The following is a 27022-nucleotide window of genomic DNA, read 5'->3' as shown; positions in this document are numbered from 1 at the left end:
ATATATTTCATGAACAATTAGTTCCAGCTACTTTTGTTTCTTATTTAAAATTAAAGTGTTTGTGCAAGTCTCTGGTACATGAGTTCAAATCTTTACCTGCTAATAATTCCGTGCCCTATTTTTTTTATAAAGAGCATGTCCTATTTGAAAAAGATAGACTTTGTAAGTTGTTAAGACTACACTTTATGCTTAGAGGATTATTTATTTATTTATTTTTATATGTAAATAAGGTTGGTGAATTTCCTTGCGAGACTTGTGTCTGTCTCTTTTATTACTAAATCCCTTCCAATAATAGTGTGTAAAAGGGGAGAATCCTAGTCGTTTGCTCACATCTTCTTGACTAGTGATATTGTCTTTCATTCTTCGGGTACACTCTTTTTTATCTGTACCAAAAGACCATACTTTTTTTCCTACTATAAAATAAAGTCACTTCCAAGATGATTTTTATTTTTTAGTTAAAGAGAATGTACGGAAAATTAAGTAGTTTTTCTTTCTTTTTTAAATCAAATATATTTCTTGCTAAAATTTCAAGGTTCCAACATAATATGATGTTTTTTGTGCTTGTACTTTACAATAATTGTTTTTATATTTTTTAATTGTTGATTTTTTTTGGAAATTATATTTAGGGAGATAGTTTAATAAAATTAATTGACAGTTGTGTAATGATCTAATTTGAAGTTTAATTTAGGATTACTTGTAAGGAAATTAAAAGGCAAGAACATTAACATTACATTTGAAAGAAAAGAAAATATATGGGAGAAAGATAAAACATTAGAGTCGGTTTGGTGCTAGGACAATTTCATTATTGATTAAGACTCAAACTCAAAACTATTGGATAAGCTAAACAAAAATCTTAGGTTAAGAGATTTAAGTATTCAATAATTATTAAATTCCATTATATCATTGCAGATTAAAAAAAAAAAAGCCGACCCTCTCCCTTTTTGAGTGAAAGTGGGGAGAAGATATCCTACATTTTCTTTATATTTTTAAAGTTAAATAATTTTTAAACATAAAAAAATAAAAAAGGTAATTTCATGTTAAGAAGGAATAAGAGTAAAGGATTTACATTTTTTGAATTAAATTTGTTTTTCAATTAGTATAAATTTTTTTATGCAAATAGTTTATTTCTTTTCACTTATTATTTCACTCATTTAAATTACCAAATATAAAATTTTCTACTTTCTTATCTCTATTATTCAAATAATACATTTTTATTTTTTGTTTTTATATATTCTATTTCATTCTTTCATTAATTTTTATTTAAGATTTTCAAATGATTCTTTTTCATCAATTATTAACCGATATTTATTTTGTAACGAAAAAAATCCAATATTCAATTTTGAGTCAATTAGCACATGACGTCACTCTTGTACTAATAATAAACAGTGAGTGTGACGTAACATCGTTAATTTAGTACCTTTTCCCAAATAAATGGCACGTGGCCGTACAGTTATCATGGATCAGATTGGTTAATATGAAATCATTTTGATCAAGATGGGTAGATGTCCCATAAATTATTTTCGTTGCTTTTGTTGGCTTTCCATTTATCTCTTGGTTGAGTAAGTGTATGTTTAGAAGGAAAAAATAAAGTAATTATTTTATAAATTAAAATTAGCAGGTTTATATATAAAATAATTCTTTTTAAAAATACTAATACAAAAGAACTTCTATATATTAATTTATGCTTTACTCTTTTCACAAGCAGCAAGAGAAGTAGCGATAAGATGGATGGCAAAGAGAATGTAGCTATGGTTTCTATATATTCGTTTGTTCAACAAAATTCAGAAATGTGATCATTCATTTACAAGTTGCATAAAGTAAAGTGGTCATCTCTTTTGGAAATTGAATGCCTTGATTGAGAAGGCAAAGGTAAATCCAAAAAGCAGTGTAAACCCAACAAGCACAGCTGCAGCTACTCCTACAAAGTCATCTCTATACCCAAAATAACTCCTAACAAACTCTTCCACAGTCTCTCCAGTATCTATACGTTCCTTTATGTCACCAAATTGTGAAGTAACCAATCCATATAAGGTCCAAGACACAGGACAAATCCAAAAGTACCATCTCCACCACACTGGCATTCTCTGTCACATACAAGGATCACAATACCATTTGTGAGTTGAGTTACTAACTTACTATCTAAAAGTTACATAGTTCAGTGTTAATTAAAAAGAGGTTTAATTACTCATTCGTTATATGTTCCAACACAATCTTTACGTTTTAATACTTATACATTTACACTTAAAAATTTCTCATTTTAGGAATATATATTTTTTAATCTGTTTTAGTTCCTACAATTTTGATTTTGGACAATAGAGACTAAAACAAATCAAAAGTATGTGTACAAGTAATTTCTAGGCGTAAAGACTGCATGTATAAGAACTAAATGAGTAACTAAACCTTAATTAAAGGGACACATAAACTTACGGTTCGTGGAATGACGAATCCTGAGAAGAGGTTCCATATCATGTAGAACCCAAAGGAAACTATAGTAGCTACGTTGTGATCCGGGGTAAGACCCACAGCCATCATGCCATAAAACGTGAAGTATAAAAAGGTAAAGAACATGAAGAAGAGATACCAAAAGAACTTGCTGAACGTCCAATCAAACCCAATCATAGCATACACTATGACTCCATACACGAGGGTTTGTATGAATATGTATGGGATCTCAATAGCAACCTGAATATTTCAAATGTGGAGTGAGTTGACAATATTCATTTTCATTCAACATCATAATTAGTGTTCTAACTAAGAGAACTCTTTGTTAATTAATTGTTAATATTCTTTAGTCATTACATGAGCAATTTCATGTGTACCTGTCCAAATGCATATGGTAAAGCTGAGTACATTCCAGCAGCTCTTTCTCTATAGAAGACTGTTCTCTCAATGGCTACAACTGGTTGCACAGATGTAGCATTTTGTATCCCAATGAAGAGGACTGCAGCATACATGGATCCCATTGCATTAAATAGATCTTGTTTTCTTTGCCTGCATCAGAAGAATATATAAATAAAGGTAATAAAATGAAAGACAAAAAAAGGGAACTTAGAAACGATGCAAAGAAATTAAGGACAGTGGTTGCATGTTGGTACCTTTTGGAGCCAATATCCCAAAATATTGTCCCAAACAATAAGGCTATGATAGTTGTGAATAAAAGTCTCACTGCACTATATGGGGGATTTCGCCAGTATGATAGGTGCTGTTTCCAAAGGCAAGCCATGCATTGGGTGATGAAAGTCTGTGAGTACTTTGTGGGGAAGTACAAGTCTTTGAAACCTGTTGTAGGTGTGCTAAGTTCCCTGATCAAGGCCTTGTTTCTCCTGAATGTAATTGTGCAATATTGGTTAACCATAGAAAAGCATATTAATTAACAGCAACAAATGCTTAAAGAGCAATGATTTCATATGGGGTTTTATTTGAATTTCAAGTTGCTCCTACCTATATAGGTCAGAATTCTTGTATATTTCAGCGAAGTTAAGTCCAAGAGCTGCTTCTTGTGCTTCTGAAGTAACCTCCAACATCCAAGTAGCAGGATTATAGCCCTTTTTAATTTTTGGCACCCCATTAATTCCCTACACCAAGCACAACTTACTTGATGAACAAACTGTTTGATAAAAGTATTTACCACTAATTAGTTAGTAATTAGAGATGGTGCAGACCTCAAAGTAATTGATCAGTTGAGAACAACACTGGCCTAAAGGTCCCACATATATTTCCTCACCTCCACGCTTCAACAAAAGTAGCTGTAATATTACAATATATATGTTCAGCCTTGAGACACTGAAATTTTGTTGGTAAGTTAAGAAAAGGAAAATGGCCACTGACCTCATCAAAAGCATCAAATATATCAATGCTAGGCTGGTGGATTGTGCAGACCACAGTTCGTCCGGTATCAACTGTATTCCTCACTGTTCTCATTACTATAGCAGCAGCTCTGGCATCAAGGCCAGAGGTAGGTTCATCCATGAATATAATAGATGGATTGGCAACAAGTTCAACTGCAATTGTTAACCTCTTGCGCTGCTCCGTGGAGAGGCCATTCACTCCAGGCAATCCCACCAAGGCTTCTCTTAATGAAGTCAGCTCTACCAGCTCCATAACTTCCTCAATGAACATCTACAATCCATCAATAGGATTCGTAAGCAACTAAAATTGAATTGAACACATGGAAGAAGGTACAATACTACAATGTCATTGGTTGTGTGTGCAGTAAGCAATTCTAACATGAGCATGAGCACGAGCACAGTTCTTATGAGGCACAAGTGCACAACCAATAAAAAACTCAATTTCCACATTTCTATCAGTGATTGGATTATCCAACTTTTGTTGTCTGTTAATATACTATGTATGATCCAATTTCAAAAGTTTACCTGTCTGGTGACAGAATCAACCTCAGGGGGTAACCGAAGCCATGCAGAATAAACCAAAGACTCATAGACTGTAACATGGGGAGAGTGGATATCAGTCTGCTCACAGTATCCTGCTATGCGCGCAAACGTTTCTTGCTTTTTAGGGTACCCAGATATAGTGATTTGCCCTTGAACATAACCTGCTGTTTTTCTTCCAGATAACACATCCATTAGAGTTGTTTTACCAGCCCCACTTACACCCATTAGAGCTGTAAGAACTCCTGGCCTAAAGACTCCATTAACACCCTTCAACAGTTCAAGTCGATCTTCAAGAATGCCTTGGCTCTTCATTTCCTGCAAAACATATATATAGGTAAATCTTAATCCATTGCCAGGAAACTGTTGGAAATATATCAGGAGGGAGATTACATATGAATCTCACTTTTTTATGATTGATTTATAACCTTCATAAGCCACTATCTTATGCTATGTGCATGTAGGATGACTTATTCTAATGCTCTATTACAGAAAAGGCTACTCTATTTGAAGTCAATTATTGTACCTGTGGCATCTCCACCGAATATCTGATTTCATCAAAAGTGATGGAAAGGGGTGTGAAAGGAAGAACCATCCCTCGTTTCTTGTTGTGTTCACTTGCACCAATGCTACCCACTCTTGCTGACAGTGTTCTGGAGGACATATTTCTACGACTTTCATTCCCTCTATCTGCATTGAAATTATACACTACTTGAACAAATGCAGTTAACATAGAAAGAAAATGCGACATGTGAATGAACTTGTAACCCACCAGAAGAGCCTTTGATTCTAGATGATAATTCAATGATGTGTTCGTTTCTGCCAGCATTTCTCTCAGCTAAGGCCTCTTCGGATATTAGAGCTTGGGGTTTACCAAATGCTGCAGCAAAATGTTTCAGTTGTTAGAGCACCGTGTCAGGTTCACAAATTGAAAGGTACGTGTACTATAAGATACTTACGGTCAAGATAATGTAAAGCTAAGGGGAAAAGGAAGTTGAACAGTAACATGTATCCAATGGAAGCTCCAACTCCAATCCAATACCAGTATGCTTCAGGGAAGATCCCACGTGACTTCAAGACCTTTACTCCTAATGGTTCTGTTGAATTAGGTGGAACCTGCGCAATGCAAAAATATTCACATATTGTTATAGAAAATGATCAACACTCTTCACTAGTAACACATTTTTATTCTCGTACATGTTTCGTTCATGAGAATGTGATTTTATTGCTTACATGTGACCAACTCTTTCCAAGGAACTCATTCACAGCTAGAGCATTTTGTCCATACATCATGGGCGAGAACCAGTAACCCCACAACCACCACTTCTTCACATCAACTGGTTCAAAAAGAAGGTAGCTGTGTGAGATTTTGATATCAAAATGCCTTGGAACATGGAACATGCAACATGCATATTTTGAAACAGTTTAATTTTCATGGATTATCAATGTAAAGACTTTTACACAGATAGTGCAACACTTTCAAAGTATTACCCTGTCAACTACTTAGAAATCATCATTGTTGTGACTTTTAAAGGAAGTATTACACAAGTCAATCATATTATCATACACAATAATTTATGATAATAGCATACAAAATCTTTAGGCTTTATGGTTCTAATTAAATTTATATAAAAATAAACTGCGTTAATATTAATTAATACTTCACCTCTAGATAGGATAAATCCACCCATGACCATAACTGCAAGTAAAGCAAATGACCCAACTGTGTTTGCAACAATGATGTTCCTCCCAACTGCCCCCATAAATCGAAAAAGTCCTGATGCCATTTGGTTGATACAAACAAGTAGAAAGTATTGCTTGATGAACCTGCCATGAAGAGTTACTAGTAAGCACACTACAAAGCAAACTCTGAAGTCTATACATTAAAAAAAAGAATGTCACCTCTCAATACTAGGATCAAATCCTATAACATAGTAAGTCATCACAACCCAAATACCAACTTCCACTAAGGTGATAGGAATCTTAAGGATCCATGTAGGCAGAGAGTATGCCCAACAAGGAAAAAAGAGAAGGTCCCTTTGCTTATAGAAAACTGGGAGTTTCATGATGGACATGGATAATTCGGAGTATCCATTAAACATAATCACAATTAGTACGAAGAACAGTGCTCCCATATAGATCCCACCATCAGTTTCTGTATCCCGGTGCATCTCAGTTCTCAGGAACAATGTCATTGTTATGAACCCCGTTAAAATCAGCTGAAAATGAATGAAATCATACATGAATTAATCTAGTTGAACTAGTTAGTGCTAATGATTGAGGAAGGAAGAGAAAAATATTTCAGCGAGAACAGTACTTACTTGCCACATCTTGAAAATATAGACAAACGAATTCCTTTTCATAAGTAAGAATTCTCTGGACACACAGGCTTTCAGAAGTTCTTTCTTGCAAACACCATACTTGTTTTTTGTCAACACAGCAGGGTGGCCTTTGGACATGTCAAATGGAGTGGCAAGTTCATCACCGAGTTTTCGACCAACGTGAAACGACTGAAATGCTTCAGCAAACTCTTTAACAGTGACGAAGGAGTATGGCTCATCTTTATTTGCCCAATACTGTTCTTGGTCTTTTCTTGATGTTACCTGTCATATACATGAATAAATAGAACAACTGAGTGGTGTTTCTTTTAAGGATGAAAAGAGGAAAACAAGTACAATGAAGCTTAGAGTTACTTCTTGTAAAAAATCTGCTACTCCTTTCCTCTCTGGACATTTGAACCCCATGTATTCAAAGAACTCGAGAACATTTTCCCTTGGACCCTGATACACAATTTGCCCATCTGAGAGGAGAATTATATCATCAAATAACTCGTAAGTTTCTGGTGCTGGCTGGAGAAGAGAGATCACAGCTGTTCCATTCAGAATGTGGATAGATTGTCTTAAAGAATTAACCATTTGGAATGTGGTAGAACTGTCTAAACCAGTTGATATTTCATCCATGAGAAGTGCTCTTGCTGGTCCAACTAGCATCTCACCTATGATTCATTGGAATCAAATAATAAATCAACTTGGTAATTGGTAGTCACTTATAGAGTTTCACAAAATATAAAAATAAAATCATTTTATGTAAAACAAACAACAGTTTTTTGTTTACCAGTTGTGACTCTCTTCTTTTGTCCGCCAGAAATACCTCGAATCATGTCATCCCCTACCATGGTATCAGCACAAATTTCTAGTCCCAAAATCTGCCAAATGTTAGAAACAAGAACAACTAAGTTTCTTCTTTTTTTTTCTTAAAAAATTAAATCACCTTACAAATTTGCAAAATTTACTGTGCTACCTTCATTATATAATCTGTAACAACATTGGTTTCTTGGCCTTCTAGTGCTGCTGCCTGAAAATTCAATATGTTTAGATTAGCCACTTACATTTTTCTAACATATTCATAGTGGAATTAATTCGAAAAACTGCAAAAGAGGTTATATCAACATTTAATTTTGATCTTATGTCACCTTCATATAAATATCAAGATCAGGATCTGGCTTAATGTTTGCAGCCTTCTCTCTTCTTGACAATTCCGCCAGCATCTCTGCAAGTTACACAAATCGAAAACCGTTCAATCAAAGTTAGGTGACATAATTCCTCAAAGTCCAGACATCAAGGTTGGCAGTGTTGTTTTTGAAGGGCTAACTGACCATTACGGGTTCCAATCCCTTGACACCTTGCAGAGAAGGCCAATGTTTCTCTTACTGTCATTTCTCCTATGTGTAGATCAGTTTGACTTATGTAAGCTGATGTTCTCTGAGGTACAAATTCCTCCATCCCATGACCATTATACGAAACTCGCCCCGAAAACTGCAATTCATCAGCAATAGAATTGAATGAATCATAAGCCTTAAATGATTCTGATTCTAATTCATCAGTGAAGTTGTTGAAACAAAAGCAAATCTCATATGCCCTTACTTTTAGATCTTTACCAAGTCTTCCAGCTAGTGCCAACAACAATGTGGTCTTTCCAGAGCTTGGAGGGCCTAAAAGCAGTGACATTCTGCATAAGCCAAAACAAAAATATATTGAGAAAAAGATAGTTAAGTTCCCCAACAGTCCTACATACCAATTCCACAAAGGTCAACTCCACCCTATTACCTTTTAGGCTTGATGATTCCACTGACATCATCAAGAACTGTGAATGGCTTCTTTCGACTTGGAATAAGGTGAAGAGAATTGAGGAACCCCTTCAGAAAGAGAGAGCAAATGCACACATACATATGAATTTGTCAGTGTTCTCTGCTTCAAAAACAACTGTTGTGACAACATCCAAATCTATAGACCATTTACAATTACCTCCAACAAATTAATGCAGAAGTTAAAGATTGTAGGTAGTGCCCTGCTTCCCACATGAGCTTCTGCCTCAACATTCAAGTGCTCAAAACGGACTTCAATCGCCGGAATTTCAAGTCCAACACTGCACTTTCAACACACGTTATAAATTTCTTTATACACGATACAACAAGCACACAAGGCCTAAAAGATCCATAATTTTCTTCAACAAGTTTAAGAGCTCAAAACTAAAACACACACATGTGCACATGCATGCGCACACACATGTTAGTAGCTTACCTATCAATGCGATCCCTTAACTTGAACAAGAACTTCTCATTGTCTTGTTCTGCAATCTTGACGAGCCTCTCCACCAAGTTCTTCCTCTGAAGTGGACAGAGTTTGTTTATATCAATCTCTGTAGGTTGGCCTTCAGCCTCGGTGAGAATGCCCCTAGTCATACGTAGATAAGTGGGGAGTTTCTCAATTGCAGCCCATTTAAGCTCTTGTTCATCATCATCCCTTCTTGAAGACCCTGAAAACACATCAACGCCACCACTGCTCCTCCACACGCTGGAGCTCCCTATGCGTGCACTTGCCACTCTCAGTTCACCACTTTCCATCTCCACCTTTCCCTTTCAATTTATGCAATCAAGTTAATTCTGATATATGATTAATGTATTATAAGCTTGTCATATGCAATAAATGCAACTATTGAATGGCTTATTCCTGGTTTAAGAATGAGGTGATAAGTCACATAAATGGTTGTGTTGTGTCCTCTCTTTCTGTTGTAGCAACAGGTAGAAGAGGATTGATGGAACTTTAGGAATGGGGGCACCTACTTATATAGTGCTGGAAGGGCTCTCAGTCAATCCTACATGCAATCTTCTCTGTTGGCTCAATAATGTGCATTTCTTATTGAAGAGGACAGGTCCTCAAAATCATACCCATTTGAAACCTCTCACGTTAGTCACTAATATGTTGACAGTGGGGAAGATATAAAAATGAAATCAATGAGATTTATATAAGAGTTTAATCTTCGTGCATTAATAGATGTAAAATCCTGTTATCTAATTACAAATTATGGTTAATATAATTTTTAAAATAATTATCATAAAAATAAATAAATTTATCATATATAATAGATTATGATAAAATGACATTATAATAATGTTTCACACTTTGTAATTAACATTTTTTCTTTTTATAGGAATAATGACAAGTTTTGTTGTAGCATATTCGATTAGTTATTGAATCAATATACCTAAAAAGAAGTGTTCATATATTTAATGTCTGAGCATTAAATAGAATTGTCTCAAAAAAAAAATAGCTATCTGAATAAAAAATGAATGATTTTAATGTATATTTTCTTTCTTTTTTTTACAGGTAGATGTATTTAAAATAAATATTTTATTTTGGACATATTAAATACTAAAATTGTAATCAAGTTTAAACAAGTCCACGATTATTATTTAGCACAATCAAATGCATTCTAAATCAAATTTTCCTTCTTTTTTTTTGTTAAATAGTTTTTTTTTTCAATTATTGTTAATTTAGTAGTTAACAATCAAATCTTCTCTCTTTCATATTATTTTCTTCTATCATAATATTCGTGTAAAGTATTCATGAAATTAAAAAAAAAAGGAATAAAAACAAAAAAAAAAGTATCAAATAAAGCTACTACTTATCTTAACTAATCTCCCTCCAACAATATGTACGACCAAATGCAACGTCAATGATTTTCTACTTTTTGATGATTCTCACATTGATATTTCACGTGATGATACTTCATTCAACATTCTTGTTGGATAGAACCTTCTCTATCTAATCCTTTTCAAGATCTCGACAATCAATCACTCTAACACTGCTTGATTGCTCCCAAGATCATTTACTTTCTCCATAAACTAATATGAGACTTTTCTGTGTGTTTTATCCTCACTCATATGCTTGGGAAACTTTTCAAAAAGTCATCCATATCATAACTACTTCAAATCAAACATACTTAATTATGAAATTTTTAAGTGATAAGTTATCGAAAAATAGATGTATTTTGTTAATATAAGTAGTATCAATTCATTTCTTTAATCTCTTATCTATATACAAGTTGGAAGTGTTACATTTAGAAAGAATTGAACATCATAAAATCATGAAATTCATCTCTTTCATTTTCAAGTTGTTGTGAATACAATTAAGTCACCTGAAAAATTATTGTTGTTTGGAATTATATGATCTTGACTAATTTCTACGAGATATGTTATTAATTTTCTGAAAATATAAAAGTTGTCTCGTGTAAATATATAATGGGTGTGCTATAAAGAATGGATCCTCTTAATTGATTAATGTTCTGACTTGAACTATAAAATAAAATGTTCAACCGGAATCTATTAATCATTTTTGCTAGTAATAAAGCAATAGACGGGGATATCTACTTAGAATACAGAACCCAAGAACCCAAGAAATTTGATGGTATTTAATAAAATTTGGATTCTCTCAATTAAAAATAAAATAAAATCAACAGAAGAAAAGGAAATATTATATAGTTTTATTTTTTTTATACGAAAAAATGGATGATAAATGTTTTTAAAAGTATGGTTTTCTAGATTCGGGAAGATTGGCTTCGAAGTTTGGTCCTGCCAATAACAAGTGCAAATATCCATCTGTAAATGGAACTCCCAAATTATAAGCAGAACTAGTTTGCCGACCTCACATATTTTATTCTATAAAGAGGATGGTTGCTTAAGCAAAATACATAATATGCGGAAGCAATTAAAGAATGACTTTCTCTCAAATAATTTTAAAATTGGACCAATGATTGCATCAACGAAGATACTGATTTAAAGTTTAACAATTCAATTATAGCTGAATTGTGATTTCATCGATTTTATATTTTTAATAATAAAATAATATAGAATTATAAAAATTAGGATTAAAAAATTATAAATTAATGTAAATGAATAAATTATATGTTTCATAATATAAAAACTAATAATAGTTAAGAAAATAATTGATGCTTATGTGAAATATTTAGTATGTATTTTTATTTATCTTTAAAATATTTAAGACTACATAAAAATTAAGAAATATATATTTTTTTTATAAAGATTGGTTCAATACTGGTTCTCTATATTGGTTCAACAGTAATTTTTGTTGATTTTATATCGATTTGACTTGTTCTTGATTAATTTTTTCTAATCATGGATGTTTCGATTTTTCAAAACTCTTGGATGATAAATGTTTCGATTTTTCTAATTAACGGAATGATCTGATCTGATTTTAACATGTATGTTTCCTCCTCACACTATTATAGCAAATTTATATGTTTGGGTAATTAATTTAATTTTTAGTAATTTTTTAGTATTGATATTTAAAATTAATTTCTTAATTTTTAATTATTATATTTAAGTTATAATAGTCAAGATTCAAAGGATATCATATCATATAAGAAAAAACTCCTTTCTACTGTATCTTTGAATATGAACAGCCTAACACAAAACAGCACACGTTAACCAATCAGACAACAAAGAAGTGATAGAAGACAAATTTTGTTGCAGAGGAAAGTTGTTGGAGATCAGCAGCAGCGAATTTGCGTCATTTCTTACTTCACTTGTTATTATATCACAAAAATAAGACAATAAAATATGCTACAGTATATTCATATAATCTATATACATTTATACATTTGCAAAAATGTGATATATATTTGGTTCGAAACAAACCGGAATACATTTGACTTGACATAATTGTTAATATTTAAATGGAACAGTGTGTCCCATGACATAATATTTTCCACCTGGAAGAGAATAGCTATACATGTAATTGGCACAATGTTGTAGGATGTGGATTCAAATCATAAAGGGAAGATGAGTTGTGTGGATCTAGGATGAAAGAGATACCCATGTGTACCAAAAAACCCCATGGATCCGGAAAAGATCTTTTGGTTCATGGGTCAACGGGTATATATCATCATACTTACTATATATTACTTCTCTTAGTATTATTCTACGTATTCCCCCCACATTCATGTGCATGTGCTGGGTTGGGCTTTGCTTGACCTAAAATAATGTTAATGTGTCATGGATCACCTTCATGATTAATTTACCTCACAGATAACTAATTAATTAAAATATTTCATCAGAAGTGATGAGACGAATTACAAACGCACGCGTATTATTATATATATAGGATTAATTAATATTTAAAATATGAGATCTATCGACAAGCAAAAAGCTTTCAGTTTAGGCAATTGAAAGGGTCTGTACGAAGATAAATCCTGCAATAAAGCAACAGTACTTGAGGATCGATGTTAGTATCTTAAAAACAAATATTAGTCTCGTCCAAAAGGTGTTTAATTATTTAAATAGAGAGGCACGGGACAGTAAAAGAAAAATGTTGACATGTGGCAGTGTTGTTGGGTTATGAATCCTCATTGATTAGCACTGCAGCATAAAGATATCATACTGCACGTTTTTGGGTGGAGGGGGATGCGTGCCATTACAGTGGCATTCTTAAATCGGGGAAACAAGGCAGCATAGGTGTATTAGATGGAGATTGACTTCACTTCTGTCTCTTTTAAGTTATTCTTGTGTTATTTTTTTAAAATGGTATCGTTTTTATGATTTTTATGAAGTGAATTTATGATTAAATATTAACACAAAATAAATATTAATATAACTGTTATGCAATTTTATTTTGAATGAATAACATAAAGACAACTTAAAAAAAAGATAACAAAGAAAAATCAGATCCGTATTAGATTATAGGGGTCAATTATGTTCTTTTGTAAAAAAACAATAAAAATGGTTAAATATAGAATGATTGATTCTCTTGTAAGATTTTAAGGTATTTTATAAATTTTAATCTTTTGAACTGTAACTAATTTTTGATATTTTTTAAAAATCAAATTTATATATTTTTTTACAAACTAAATTGTTATATCGGCTGAACTATACTCATTAGGTCTCTTTCTTAATTTTATATATCCCAAGCATTTAGCAGCAAAAATACAATGTTTCTTGGACACATCTTGTGATTGACATTTCTTTATTAATTAAATGTGCCTTCCTAGCTTTAAAAAAAATAAAGAGGATTATTTTTATTAATTATATATTGTTTAAATTTAACATATACCCGCGCGTGCAAAACCTTTTTTTTATGTCATAAGTGAATAATTATCACCCAGATAAATAAATAAATAAAGTTATAAGTAAAAATAAGTTTAAATGTTTGAGTAATTCCCCAATCTAGTTTCTAAAATGGTAATAATTAATTAAATTGGTCCTTAAATTTAATAAAATTACAAAATAGTTCCTAAAGTTATAAATTGTTAATGAATTTAATTTTTAAATTATAATAGACGGTCAAATTCATCTGTAAAATTAATAATATGGAAAAATAATGTTTTGTGTATTTGCTTCATATAAGCCTCATTTTGATAAACTGCTCAACCTAAACAATCATTTGATTTGTGTATTTGATTCGGTAACTTATTACTAGACTTACATATCGATCATTTTAATATATGTATAAAGATAAATGTACGAAGATAAATGTGAAGAACTTTAAACTAGGTTAATAAATGTATACATATTATTTGATGGGTGAACATACTTCTAGTTTGGTTTAAGAATAAGCTATAATTAATAATTAAATTAGAGACAATAATTTCTTGAAGAACTTTAATCTAATTTGGTAGAGACAAAAGCAAGCTCTAGTTTATTTTCAATGTGCGGGGGATGACTGAGGAAAGATGATGTGTATTTTGTGCAGACCATATTTTGATAGAAATGTGTTAACTAGTTAGGCTAACTCTTTTTTTAAAAAAATTGGGAGGATAATACAAACTTGGGAGGAAGAGAATCCAGTTCCTTGAGTTACAAATATGCTTTTGAACTAATGAATTGTGACTAAAACAACTGATATGACATATAAGTGAGGTAAGTTACGTTGATGTTTGTCATTTTTTTAAATTAATTAAACAGCAGTTCAGATGGAAAAGTTTTGCTTTGTTTTTTTCTGTTTCCAAAAGAATTATTGTTATTGGCCACATAAAAGAGATAGTTAGCCAGGCAGATCATCAATCCCTATCATGGAAAAGAAGAGTTTGATTTTATCAAGCCATCAAGGTATTGGGCCGAAATCGGGAATTTTATGATAGCATATTCCATGCATGCGTTAGTGATTCGTTGAAAATGCTAACTAGTTTTATAAAAAAAGAAAGAAAATGCTAACTAGAACATTAGGATACAAACAAAATATGATATCATTTTAGTGGCACTAGCTAGTTAACTACTTTTGTTCCATTTTGACAATGGCTTGAGAAAGCATCAAGCAGGAGAATCAAATGCAGTATTACTGCATAAAATAAAATTAACAACTGGGTTTTAAAAAGTTAGATACTAATAATTATATAAACCATTGTTTAATAATCTGCTTAGGTCTGTTTGGATATAATAATAAAGCCGTATTTCAATTAAATGCTAACAAAATAGCGTCAGCAGTCCAACGGTTAGGATAATTAATTGCCTTCCAAGCAATATATATTAACCTATTAATACTATTATTATTTTTTTCTGTTTTTTCAAACTACTTTATAATTAAAAAACTATAAAAGTCTACTCTCTAGGTAGTGCATTTTTTCTTATTACTTTTAGTAGTAGGTACATTAACGTCCTCCAACTATATTCCCTTTTGGTTGATTCATTATAACATCTTATCACAATCATACACTTTATATACAACGTGTATATATATATATATATATATATATATATATATACACGTTAATATTTATACCATTTTACTTTTCTTTTCAAGCAATGTTTTATCTTGGTATAAAACATAAAAGTATGCTTCCTATATATAGGTAATACATTTAATTTTCTCTTTATTCTTTTTGAGAGCAGGAACATTAACGCCCTCCAACTATATATTCCGCAAGTTGACTTATTACAATATTTTATCATCATAATCATATGAGTTATATACACAATACATGTATATATGGATTAAGAAATAGACAGCACATATACATAACTTATAAATAATACGACAGGTAAGGTGAGAAGCACAACAGAAAGAAAAAAGAAAAGAGCAGCTATGATCCTTTGTACATGGACATGGTCAACAACTTGGAAAGTTGATATAAAGATAGAAAGGGAGACACAATCAACAGGGGAAATATGAGCATTGGTAGTAAAGTACATGGCAAGCTCTGTCCCAATGCTCAATCATTTAAGATTGCGTACATGATGACAACCTCTAGCTAGCTGGGCTTTTTAGAGCTAGACCTTCCCCTCCAAGGAAATCTCACATTTCATTAGTGGCCCTCGACAAATGAGGCAAATCAATGTTTATAAAATTAGATTTTCCATTCAATCAATGAAGAAGAAGGTATTAGTTCAAGATTCAATCATTCAACTACAGTTAAATTAATAATAATTAAATCATTTTTATAATTTTAAATATAATATGTTAAACAACTGGAGTTTTATATAGTTCCATTCGATTCATGAATAAGTTTAATATATATGAAAACCAATTTTCATTGAATAACATGGCCCATTGTGTATCTTAATAAGATTTGTCGAGATATATGATGGAAATATATTTCCATCAGGTAATGCATTTAGATAAGATCTTGCGAGATATACAACATAAATATATTTCTGTTGTATATGTAGACAAATCTTGTCTAGATACACAACAAAAACTAATTATTGTGAAGGGTACTTCTGTAAGAAAAATTGAAAAAAGTTAGAGGTGAGCTTAGCAAATACGAGGAGGAAATAGCAAAACCCCCTTCGGAAAATTTTCTTTTGTTTTTGGGTCCCTGTTGTTCACAAGCCTTAAAGGGTGATGGGCTGGAAGCACCAGAAGAGTGGGCTATGGAATCTTCCAAGCCAGCACCACCTCAAGGCTTTCCCTCCATCTCTCTTTTGTTTCTTCTGTTTTGATGATTAGCCTTTCATGATACATTTTTTTTCTTTTCTCAAGGGATTTATGTACTTGTACCCTTCAGGTAGAGATTTTGCCCTTCTCAAGTCACTGTTGATTTCATTGTTGGTTCCAAGTATTCAACATGAAGTTAGTAATTTCAACTTGGGATTTTGTTATGATACTGCCAACGAATGTGATCTTCATCTTGGCCAGTACCTGCATGACCGTATCATGCATTGACATATGTTTGAACTGATTTAGTGCAATGCTTCATGATCATATGTAGGTTAGCATACAAATAAATGCAAGTAGTTGTGTAATGTCACATGCTCATAACTCCTCTTTTTCCAAGATTCTTGTGATTCAGGTCTTTGGTGGCGTGCTTGGAATACTTGGTTGTATTGTGGGAATTATCATGTCTGTTCAACCAACAGGCATGGTCCTTGTGTTTTTGCACTTGTAACGATTAAAGTCTTCTAAGTTTACCCATGCTTTTACTAGTGTAAAATTCTGCATATAGTTACTGGTCTTCACTGCACCTTTAGTTTGTATCGCTTACAGTTGAATTGTTACAAAGGCTTGTGTGTCTTCAGGAATCAAATATTAGAGAATATCCCAGCTACATATGGTGATTAATATCTTGATTGGAGAATATCTTTATGTAAATGTCTTAAAACCCTGATTATAATTTTGAGAAAGTGAAACGGGATGTGTTGAAAACGGAACGTGAAGTGTCTAATACGTGTGAAAGGGAATGTGATAATGATATAGGCTGAAATTAAAAACAAAAATACTAAAAAAGAAGAGTAATTAGGCAATAAGCAGTGTGATTTTGGTAGTATTTGAATGGTGTCGCTTTAGTTAGTTGCACTTGTTTGGTTTCTTGTTGGTTAGTTGGGCCATCTTTGACCCGTCTTCACACAACTAAACAGAAGAACAGCCACGTGATGTAGCTTCTGAATTGGCAGAACTGATTCTAGCACCACACAAACGTGTACCACCGTGTTTTATCTGTCTTAGTCGCATCCAATGAGGTGATGATGAAAACAGAATCACACACCCCAGTGTCAATTAGAATCTGTCTCACGCAGCTGTTTGCATCTTTCGGCAAGCAATTGCAAACGATACAATTTTAATTTCTAGCTCATACACATATTTTGTACATACATGGTGTGCCGTGATGTAATTTCTATTAATGCCATACAATTCCCTGCAATCTAGGTTGCTCACATTCTCAGTGTTGTCAGATATCAACACGATTGAAAAAGAGTACCACGAAAAGGTAATATAAAACTTTGAAACCATTCTACAACTTTGAGCTCCAAAAGGTCAAAGGATAAGTTAAGGTTTTGATTAACCAAGGGCCAAGAGATTTTGAACCATTCTGTAGTATAAATGAATCAGACGACGCACAAGATGGTGTGTACCGTGCAAAAGTATACAGATATGAGCATAAGCATTAAAGTATGCTAGCTCCTGCAACATTCAGTAAAATATACAAGAATGTCTACACTTGATTAGCGAGGACCAATTATATACACATATTAACAGCTGAATTTCTTACATATGTACACAAATTTTACAGATTAGGATAGTAGTTGCAGGAATGCAGATCATTTCATGCTTTTGACAGTGGAACCTCACGAGCCTGATTCCTGCATTAGATGACTTTCAATATGCTAATCCACCGGCAAATGTATCCGTATCGTGAAGCAGAGACTCTGTTAACCAGTAACCATCCCAGCATCCTCCAACCTTCTGCCAGTGACAAACAAAGATGAGATACATACTTGGGTTAAATTAAATTAAATCAAACAGATAACAACAGGGAACTAATGATATATACTAAATTTATGAAATCAACAACTCAAATATCTATTAAGAAAGGTACTATCAAAATTAAACACCATTCCTGCAGCAATCCACAGTTCACAAACTGCCATAACTACATATCATTGTTACTTATTTTCCAAACAAATAAAAAAGGCATAATTTTTTGCAAATAAACTGAACCAAACAAACACATATTAAATGGCATGACAAGTATGACTATGATATGAACTATGAAGTAGTAGAAGAAATTATGATCAAACCTGAACCATTGTAAGTTGAAATATCTCCTCTTCCTCCGGTCGACTTCCACGAATCCAAACCCGCTGCTTGTATTTGTTCTGCATGAAGTTCATCAACCCATAATTTCAGTTTAGACAACAGAGAAAAACTTGGAAAAAAGATGATGAAGAAAAACAAAACATTGTACCTCCTCGACAAACAAAGTGCTCATGATCTTTCTCTCCTTGTGACCTAGTAAGACCCGATAAGTAGAATGGTGAAAAATTCGCCTAAACCGTTCAAACTGAACACACACGAGAATAGTTGTACGGATTAGCATCAATTTCAACATTAACATATCTCAGTAACAGTATGTATCTATTAATTAATTGATAACAAATTAAAAAGAGAATATGAAGATTATGAGTACTAACCTGGCCCAAATCAAAGAAAGGGCCAAAATAGGGAGACCTTTCAAAGGGATCAAATCCAGCAAACCTGTACATAACCTCGATTCCATAGTCTGGACGAGGCTGGTCATTATACTTCAAGGCTTCAAGCTGGTAATGCACCGCATCTTCTGCACTAAACTATACCAAACATTCATTTAGCAGAAACTAAAAAAGAAAAAAAAAAAAAAAAGAGGATTGGGGTTAGTGCTTACATCTAATCGTGGTCCAAAGGGTATTTTCTTGCGCGATTCAAACCTGCAAATTGGAATGAATATATATATATTAAAAAAAAGGGAGGATTGTGGTGAGGAACGGAAGAAGAATAGTTACCAATCTGCAGAGAGGAAATCGGGAACTTGGGCAGTGGCTTTGAAGCGGGAGGTTCCGTTTCTGTTGTTGTTGGACAAGAATCGAAGGGCATGCGAATGAGACAACAGAGAGGACCCAAACGACATCGTCCTGGACTCTGATACTGATACGGGAACCAAAGGGAAGGAAGAAGAATTCTATTCTAATTTGCAAATTCGGAATCGGATCAACGTTTTCTCTTCAAACTTGGTACTGAGCACGACGTCTATGGTCTCTCTTCCTCCGTGCCCGAGCGTGCCTTCTACTTTCTAAAACAATTATAATTATTAGTGACTTTCAAAATAAAAATACCAAACAATTATTTGGACCCTTATAAAACTATTATTATTAGGATAAGTTTTAGAATTTATTCATTTCACTTTTAGTTTTCAAAGGTTTAATTAACTATTTTGTTCCAGTATTTGTACAAACTTTTTATTTTATTCCCTATACATATAAATGTTATGTTTTAGTCTTTGGGAGCAAATTTTTTATTTTTATGTTTCAAAAGGTTTATTTAGTTTCTAGCCTCATTTTATGAGTATGGTTAGAAGCTATTAATAGTAGTTCCATTGACTCGGGAGTATCTGTTTCCAATGTTGAGACAACATTAAATGTCTTGATTCAGATTGTATCGACCACCCATTGGAACAAGCATTTCTTCGGTTAAACATTTCTTATTACTTCTCTATGCAACTTAGTTCTGGCACAAAAGAGTAGTAACACAACAGGAAAACTGCACAACAGTTCAAAACATAGAAACAACATAGATAATAGGTTGAACATAATAAATAACCATGCTTCAACATACATGTAGCTTGCAGCAACACAACACAGAAGCCAGTATGTCAGTCAATACAGGTCAAATAAAGATATCAGAATTACTGCAAAATGTTCCTTCTACAAACTAACACAACAAGCAAAATATCCACAAATTAAGATACCATCAAATTTACACGAAAACTTATCTCCAAGGTTAATTCGAATGTTTTTTCTTTTAACCCGCACTCCTTTGAGGATTTGCTGATAAGACGGTGAATGCGTCCGACAGGGAACTGTAACAAAACACGTACAAGAAACATTTACAATTATTGTACTAACAAACTAAGAGACTTCAAACACACAGAAATTCATCATGATTTGAACCAATTGTCCAGAAATTTCTCCATGGGCATGGACATAATAATTACACCATTCCCTTGAGCATGTAGCTCGTCTTAAAAGACTTCAATGTGATGATAGGTTAGAGGTTTCAACATTCAATTCAGCCAATTAAAAACAAGAGAAACTACTTGCAACCTTGATCATGATTACACAACGCCTTGAGTATAAAAAGAAAAACAGAGTACTGACTAATAGCTTGTTTAGACAGCCATTTGTAAGCCTCGGAATCATGTTTACTGATAGAAATGTGACTCTACTAAAAACAAATATGTTTGGTTGTGTCACATCATCGTGATTCTGCTCAAACAAAGCCTGTTAAACTAAAAGTGGAAAAAAAAAATGAAACTTTTAAGATAGATTGAAAATTTTATACTAAGTTTCATTACCAACTTTTTGAGAGATAAAATTTATCAAATATAAATCACTCTACTTCAAATCCACGTTTAATTAAAATCAATTTCATAAAATCAAGATCATCCAAAATTAAATTTATAATAATCACACACTCAAATAAGTACTAAATCAAGCACACACTAATTTATTCACATGTCATGTCATATCATATCATTACCCTTCAAAGTTAAATTTTCAAATTTCATTTCAACGAGATTATAGTTAATGTTGTAAATGAACCTGCTCTAATAGTGACACCTATGCACATTGAGAAGGAAATAGAGAAGAGAGACAAAGTGAGGTAAACTAAAGGAGTCTGTGATTCAATTTTTTTTTATAAATATTCTATAAAATCAGTTTTCAATAACTAATTTTTGGATAGCAGGGAATAGGGATGGAGGAAGAAGATAGGACACAGTACGGAAAAACATTAGTAAGAAAAAACTAAAACAACTTTAAAATATTTGAGAGTAGCCACAAATTGATGGTAGCCACAAACTATGACACATATTATGAAACAACTTAGTTCTGGCAAAAAAAAAAATTGATGGTAGCCACAAATTATGACACCATTAACGCAAAGAATGAGAATGATTATAAGTAATTTGTCAAAAATTTGAGAGACTAGTAAAAATAATTATTTTTTAAAGAAATAGAAAAGTTACTAAAATTTAAAGGATTAAAAATATATTTAAATCTAATTATAATAATTTCTTCTAATTATAATAAAATTAAGTCATTCATTCTAAATTTATCTGATAATTAATACAGACATTATGAAGGTGTGACATAACATTCATTTGTATAAATTAATAACACAAAAAAGACTTTAAAGTTTCTATTCATATTTTTCTTTGCTGGTCTATATAAATTAATGTGATATCATATTTTATATACCCACTAATCACACACACACAAAAAAACGTTATATGTTGTTTATTAAATATAATAAATATTAAAAGTAATTCATTTTAAATATATTATATTAATAAATAATCAGTACATATATTATTCATTGCTATTAAACAGTAAATTTACCTATAATATATTAATTAAATATAATATATAATTAAGTTAAATAATACAATTAAATTTTATATCTATTAACTATGATATACTTATTAAAATTAATAAATGAAATTTATATTTATCAAATATATGACTTTTCGTATGAATCTATATATTTTAAAAATCTATTACTAGATAGAAAGTAATTATTAAAATTTTGAATATATGCATATGTGAGAAAAATGCAGTAAATTTATTATTGCTATTTAAAATAATTGATTTATAAAAATATCTTTAAAAATTGAAATATATGTGAACGAATTGATAAATATATAATAATATATCATTTAATTTATATCCTTAACAATTTGACTATGTATTATATTTAATAAAATTATATATATTTGATGTTGTTGGATAGTCAACTTTACTTATAATATATTAATATATTTTAAAGTGACTAATTTTTAAAATATAACATATATATAATATATAGATTGACAAACTCTTCTGGTCTCCATCACAAGGAAAAAAAAAGAAGTAAATTCTGCATTCAAAATGTCTTTATTTTTACAAATAAAAAAAATCACATGGTGTGAATTTGGTGTGAATGATTCCACAACGGATAATCATGCTAAGATTGGTTACATCTATATATTCTCTCTTTTTTAAGGAGTGACAAAAATATTAATGACTTAACCAAATTTGCATAAAAGATTTGAAATATATTATGTTTGATCCAAAGGCTTAAGGTTAATTAAGTGATTAGGCACAAATGATTAATGTGCTAATGAAATTAAGATTGAATTGTTTAAATAATACTTGAATTTAATTTTTTACAGAAATATTTTTTCAGACTTTATTTGTTTTTGATTGAATTTCAAATTAATCCAAACTTATTTTTTCTAATAAATTAGAGGATTAAAACCAAAATAAAAAAGACTTAAGGCCCACCGACTCTTCACGATCTAGGACATCCCCTAACCATGAATGCATTAGGGTGCATGTATCAATCATGAATGATATTGGGTCAGTCTTATATGTGTGGATTGTAGTATTAGATTGAGAAAATATCTCTCCATTTCATTTTATTTATTTATTTTATTGTTAAGCTTTTGAGGAAATAATGTCATCCTTCACAAAGTGTTTATCTATTTTTACAAAAACGGAGAAAGGACCCATTCCCTATTAAGTGTAGGTGAGTCCACAAAAGAGGTTAGACGGGATAAAAAGTTTATTATTCTATCAACAATATGTGCCCTAGTTATTGGCTGGATAGTTTATGACTACTCAAGCATTGAATTAGAAAGGAATAGGCAATTGATCAAACAAGCCAATATCATTTTATTAAATTATATTGATAATATGCATGTACCATTACGAGAAACTAGTCATTAATAATTCATGAATGAAATGCTCTGAGAGGGGGAAGAAAAAATAACGTTGACATATCATTTTCCAGCCAGGTACTTATTTAATTGGACCGTACCGTGGCCTTATCTGTTTTGTTCTTGGTGGAAAATCTCAGCTTCTATCAACTCTTAATCTGGCTTTGCCGACTGGTATATATGAATTCTTTAATTAATTTCATTCTCAAAAAACACTTGTGATTGTAACTTGTGAACAAGTCATCATCCCCAATGGAAGCATTTATTATTCGTCGTTTTGTTACATTCGAATCAACGTTTTTTTTTTCTTTCTTTACATTTATATGCAGACACAGTCTAAACTCTAAAACTATGGGTCTCAGATGCCGGCCACCGCCGTCGGAGGTTAAGAGTTGGGACATGACGATTCCATTTGGGATATATAATAAACCAAAAATAATAATAATAATAATAATATCTTATCTTTATCCTGTTGAGTGAACGATGACTTAGGGAAGAAATTCTCACATACTGTGAAAGCTAGTTTATCGTAAATATTTATTATATACTTTTAAAAGAAGTTGTTTAAGAATAAACATAGATGGTAAGTTGGTAACAGATGACTTAATTAGAAAGTACAATACTCGAGGGAGAGACTATAGGAACTAATTAAGAAGAACATCGGGAGAGACATAAAGGATATAGACGTACCTGATGGTTGATGGCTAATGGCGTGTTCACTTTACAGCGCTATCAAATTGCGAGGAATAAAACTGCAGCTCCGGCAACAATATTGACAAGGAAGATGAGTAACTGATATGGTAAAGCAATGCACCCTATTTATAGCCATTGAATCATATTCTTACATGATAATTAAAGGGGTGGTTATTTTTTTGTTCCGAAGACAAGAGAGATATGTATCATGAGGTTTTGTTTTTATTGGTAGAATTAAAGACAAGTATTGTTATAAAAATTAGATTAGTCTTGTGGGTCAATTGCAATCCATATCTTGGATGGTCCGATTAAGGTATAAGATTGGAAATACAATGACTCAGATTAATTCAGTCAATTTTGATCAAATCCAATGATTTGAATCGAGTTAGCTCGATTTAACTTGGTTGATATTTTTTTTCCCATTTCTTATATCATTTTAAGTTTTTAATAACTAATTATTAAATATCATATAATATGTTCCTTTAATATTTTTTTATCTTAATAATGATATATAGTAACTAATTATTACCAAATGTATTATAATATAATTTAGTATTTATGTGTTTTTATATATTTTCAGTAGACTTGTTTATGGTTATTCAATAATTTTTGTATTTAGTCCTAGAAAATAAGAATTTTCTAAATAAATTAATGATAATACTCAATAAAATAGTAGTAACTTATAATATTAAATGACTATTTTATAATTTCATCATGACAATAAATTTAATTTTGGAGTGTAAAAATATGGATTAATCATATTATCTTAAGTTAGGTATATAAATCATCAGGTCAATAAGTCGGCCTCTAACTTAGTGCTTTTATTAAATTAATGATTGAACTGGTTTTCATAACACTAATAATAGGAAATTTACAATAACTCAGCTTCCTTTACATATATAATGATGATTTACAATAATTTACATATTTGTTCAATAAGTTGAATTAGATATTTAGACCCCTTGATAAATGAAAAGTGGCATTAATGTATCTTTTATTTGACTTTTTTTTTACATTAGTATAAAATATTCATCAATTTTATTAATAACTAATTATCATTCGAGCATCAAGTTAATGACTTTTAATGGGAGGTTTTCTCTCAACCACACTTTGTTGTCATTGACTCAAATTGAGACTTTGCTCAAATGATATAAACTCAGTTCCATTCAAGTGTGGTAATAGGTCACATCATTTGATTGCAGCCTACGGCCAAGGTGAATAGCCTACACCAAGTCTAAGTCAGGTCAAGTTTTTTCAAAAGAAATATATGATACACATACAACAAGTTTGTACAATAATTTATATATTATATCTTATATGTATCTCTCTACTGAATCCTATCATTTATTATAATTTAAATTCAATTTTTTGTATTATCTCTTTCTCTCTTAATTGTATATTTTATTGCATCAGTATCATTGCTCTTTAAAAAAAAATAAAATCAAGCCAATAAAGTTTTTATTAAAGCCTATTTAATTAAAAAAGATCTTGACTATTTAATTTTTTTTAGCCTAATAAGTCGACGTATTTAAAAAACATAAAATAAATATTATTATTATTACGTTAAATCTTTCATTTATTTGGTATCTAAAAAAGCTTACATTTATTTTATCTTTTCAAATGTTAAATATATCGATTAATCTACGAAAAAAAAATCAAACTAAAGCTTATAATTAACTTTATTAGATAATAAGTAGTAATATCAGAATAATGAATTCTATACCCATAATAAATTATATATATATATATATATATATATATATATATATATTAGATAATAAATAGTATATATTTTTAATAAATGCCTCGACTATAAAATAAGTCATTGCTATCATGCAAAGAAGGAGAAGAAAGAAAACAACACTCAAGAAATCACGGCAATAAAGGGATGACCAAAATTAATTGAATTGAAATGATAAATGTGAATATAGAAAGGAGAAAAAACAAAAAGGAAATTTAATAAAGAGCCAACATGTGTGAAATTAATTAAGATATTTAAAGCTCAATTGTCAAATGTATAATCACACTATGTTAAAAAAAAATTATAAAAATAAAAAATAAGAAAGGAAAGTAATATACTCTGAGTGCATTAAATTCATTAATAATAGGTATGTGATATTTTTACCCCGCATCATTTTGTAATTAAAGTATTATTAAAAGAATTTTTAGACAAAACCCAAAGTTTAAGGGTGACACAATAACAATGTAAAATAATTTAACATTATCATTCCATCATAAATCACAATTAATATAACTTTTAAAATAATTTTATAAAAGTTAACAAAATTATCATACATGAAAGTTTATAATTGGATTATAATATAAAATTATTTAATATTCTCAATATATAACTTTACTCTCCAAAACTAAACCCTTGCTGTATATTGTCATTAATAGATTTTAGACATTTAAAATAATTTATTTTTGCATATAAAAGTGATTGTTAAACTTCGTATATATATTTAATTTATTTCAATAAGTTTAATTTTAATAGATAAAACAACTTGCTCAAAAAAATATTAAATAATTATTTATATTATTTTAATAAATCTCATATTCAAACTTATGAACTCTTTTTGTTGTTGAATAAGAACTTGGTAAATAGTAAATACTAAGTTAATAAAATTATTAACCTCCTAAGGGAATGAAAAATGGACTTATCGGATGTATCCGAAGGGTACGAATAAAAAATGGACTTAAGTAAACGAAGTTAATACGGCAAAGGCATTATCATGTGTGCTTGCAAGGGATACGTTGCTTTTGATGACTCGATTTTTTCTAATGGGAAAGGCTGAATTATTTGGAGTGTTACATATTTTTGCAAGTAACGTGATGGCAACGAGATTTAATTTTAAACCTATCTAAGTATATCTATCACTCCTCTCTTTAATATAGTAGCAATTTTCAATTTGCATACAAAC

The 27022-nt window shown here is 31.0% G+C and overlaps 2 protein-coding genes across 5 annotated transcripts; both read right to left on the bottom strand.

Annotated features, from left to right (window-relative positions):
- Nucleotides 1–1735: 1735 nt before the first annotated feature.
- On the bottom strand, nucleotides 1736–9507 carry LOC100815197 (pleiotropic drug resistance protein 1). Its single transcript, XM_014774515.2, has 24 exons — nucleotides 8969–9507; nucleotides 8693–8813; nucleotides 8495–8583; nucleotides 8312–8396; nucleotides 8044–8203; nucleotides 7861–7937; nucleotides 7689–7742; nucleotides 7503–7593; nucleotides 7082–7383; nucleotides 6710–6991; nucleotides 6291–6607; nucleotides 6055–6215; nucleotides 5622–5725; nucleotides 5348–5504; nucleotides 5161–5268; nucleotides 4915–5078; nucleotides 4374–4706; nucleotides 3829–4119; nucleotides 3663–3746; nucleotides 3442–3575; nucleotides 3096–3323; nucleotides 2820–2991; nucleotides 2428–2682; nucleotides 1736–2084 (listed from the first exon to the last, which is right to left on the bottom strand). The coding sequence occupies exons 1-24, from the start codon at nucleotides 9289–9291 to the stop codon at nucleotides 1827–1829; spliced, it is 4350 nt and encodes a 1449-aa protein (XP_014630001.1). The 5' UTR covers nucleotides 9292–9507; the 3' UTR covers nucleotides 1736–1826.
- An 8468-nt stretch (nucleotides 9508–17975) lies between these two features.
- On the bottom strand, nucleotides 17976–24195 carry LOC100814673 (uncharacterized). Of its 4 annotated transcripts, none has more exons than XM_006577796.4 (7): nucleotides 24099–24195; nucleotides 19438–20510; nucleotides 19320–19362; nucleotides 19090–19245; nucleotides 18864–18959; nucleotides 18697–18774; nucleotides 17976–18358 (listed from the first exon to the last, which is right to left on the bottom strand). In XM_006577796.4, the coding sequence occupies exons 2-7, from the start codon at nucleotides 19560–19562 to the stop codon at nucleotides 18275–18277; spliced, it is 582 nt and encodes a 193-aa protein (XP_006577859.1). In that variant the 5' UTR covers nucleotides 19563–20510; nucleotides 24099–24195; the 3' UTR covers nucleotides 17976–18274.
- Between the last annotated feature and the right edge of the window lie 2827 nt (nucleotides 24196–27022).

The sequence above is a fragment of the Glycine max genome, chromosome 4 (genome assembly GCF_000004515.6).
Source record: "Glycine max cultivar Williams 82 chromosome 4, Glycine_max_v4.0, whole genome shotgun sequence".
Lineage (NCBI taxonomy): Eukaryota > Viridiplantae > Streptophyta > Magnoliopsida > Fabales > Fabaceae > Glycine > Glycine max.
This window is presented reverse-complemented; position numbering and strand designations above follow the sequence as displayed.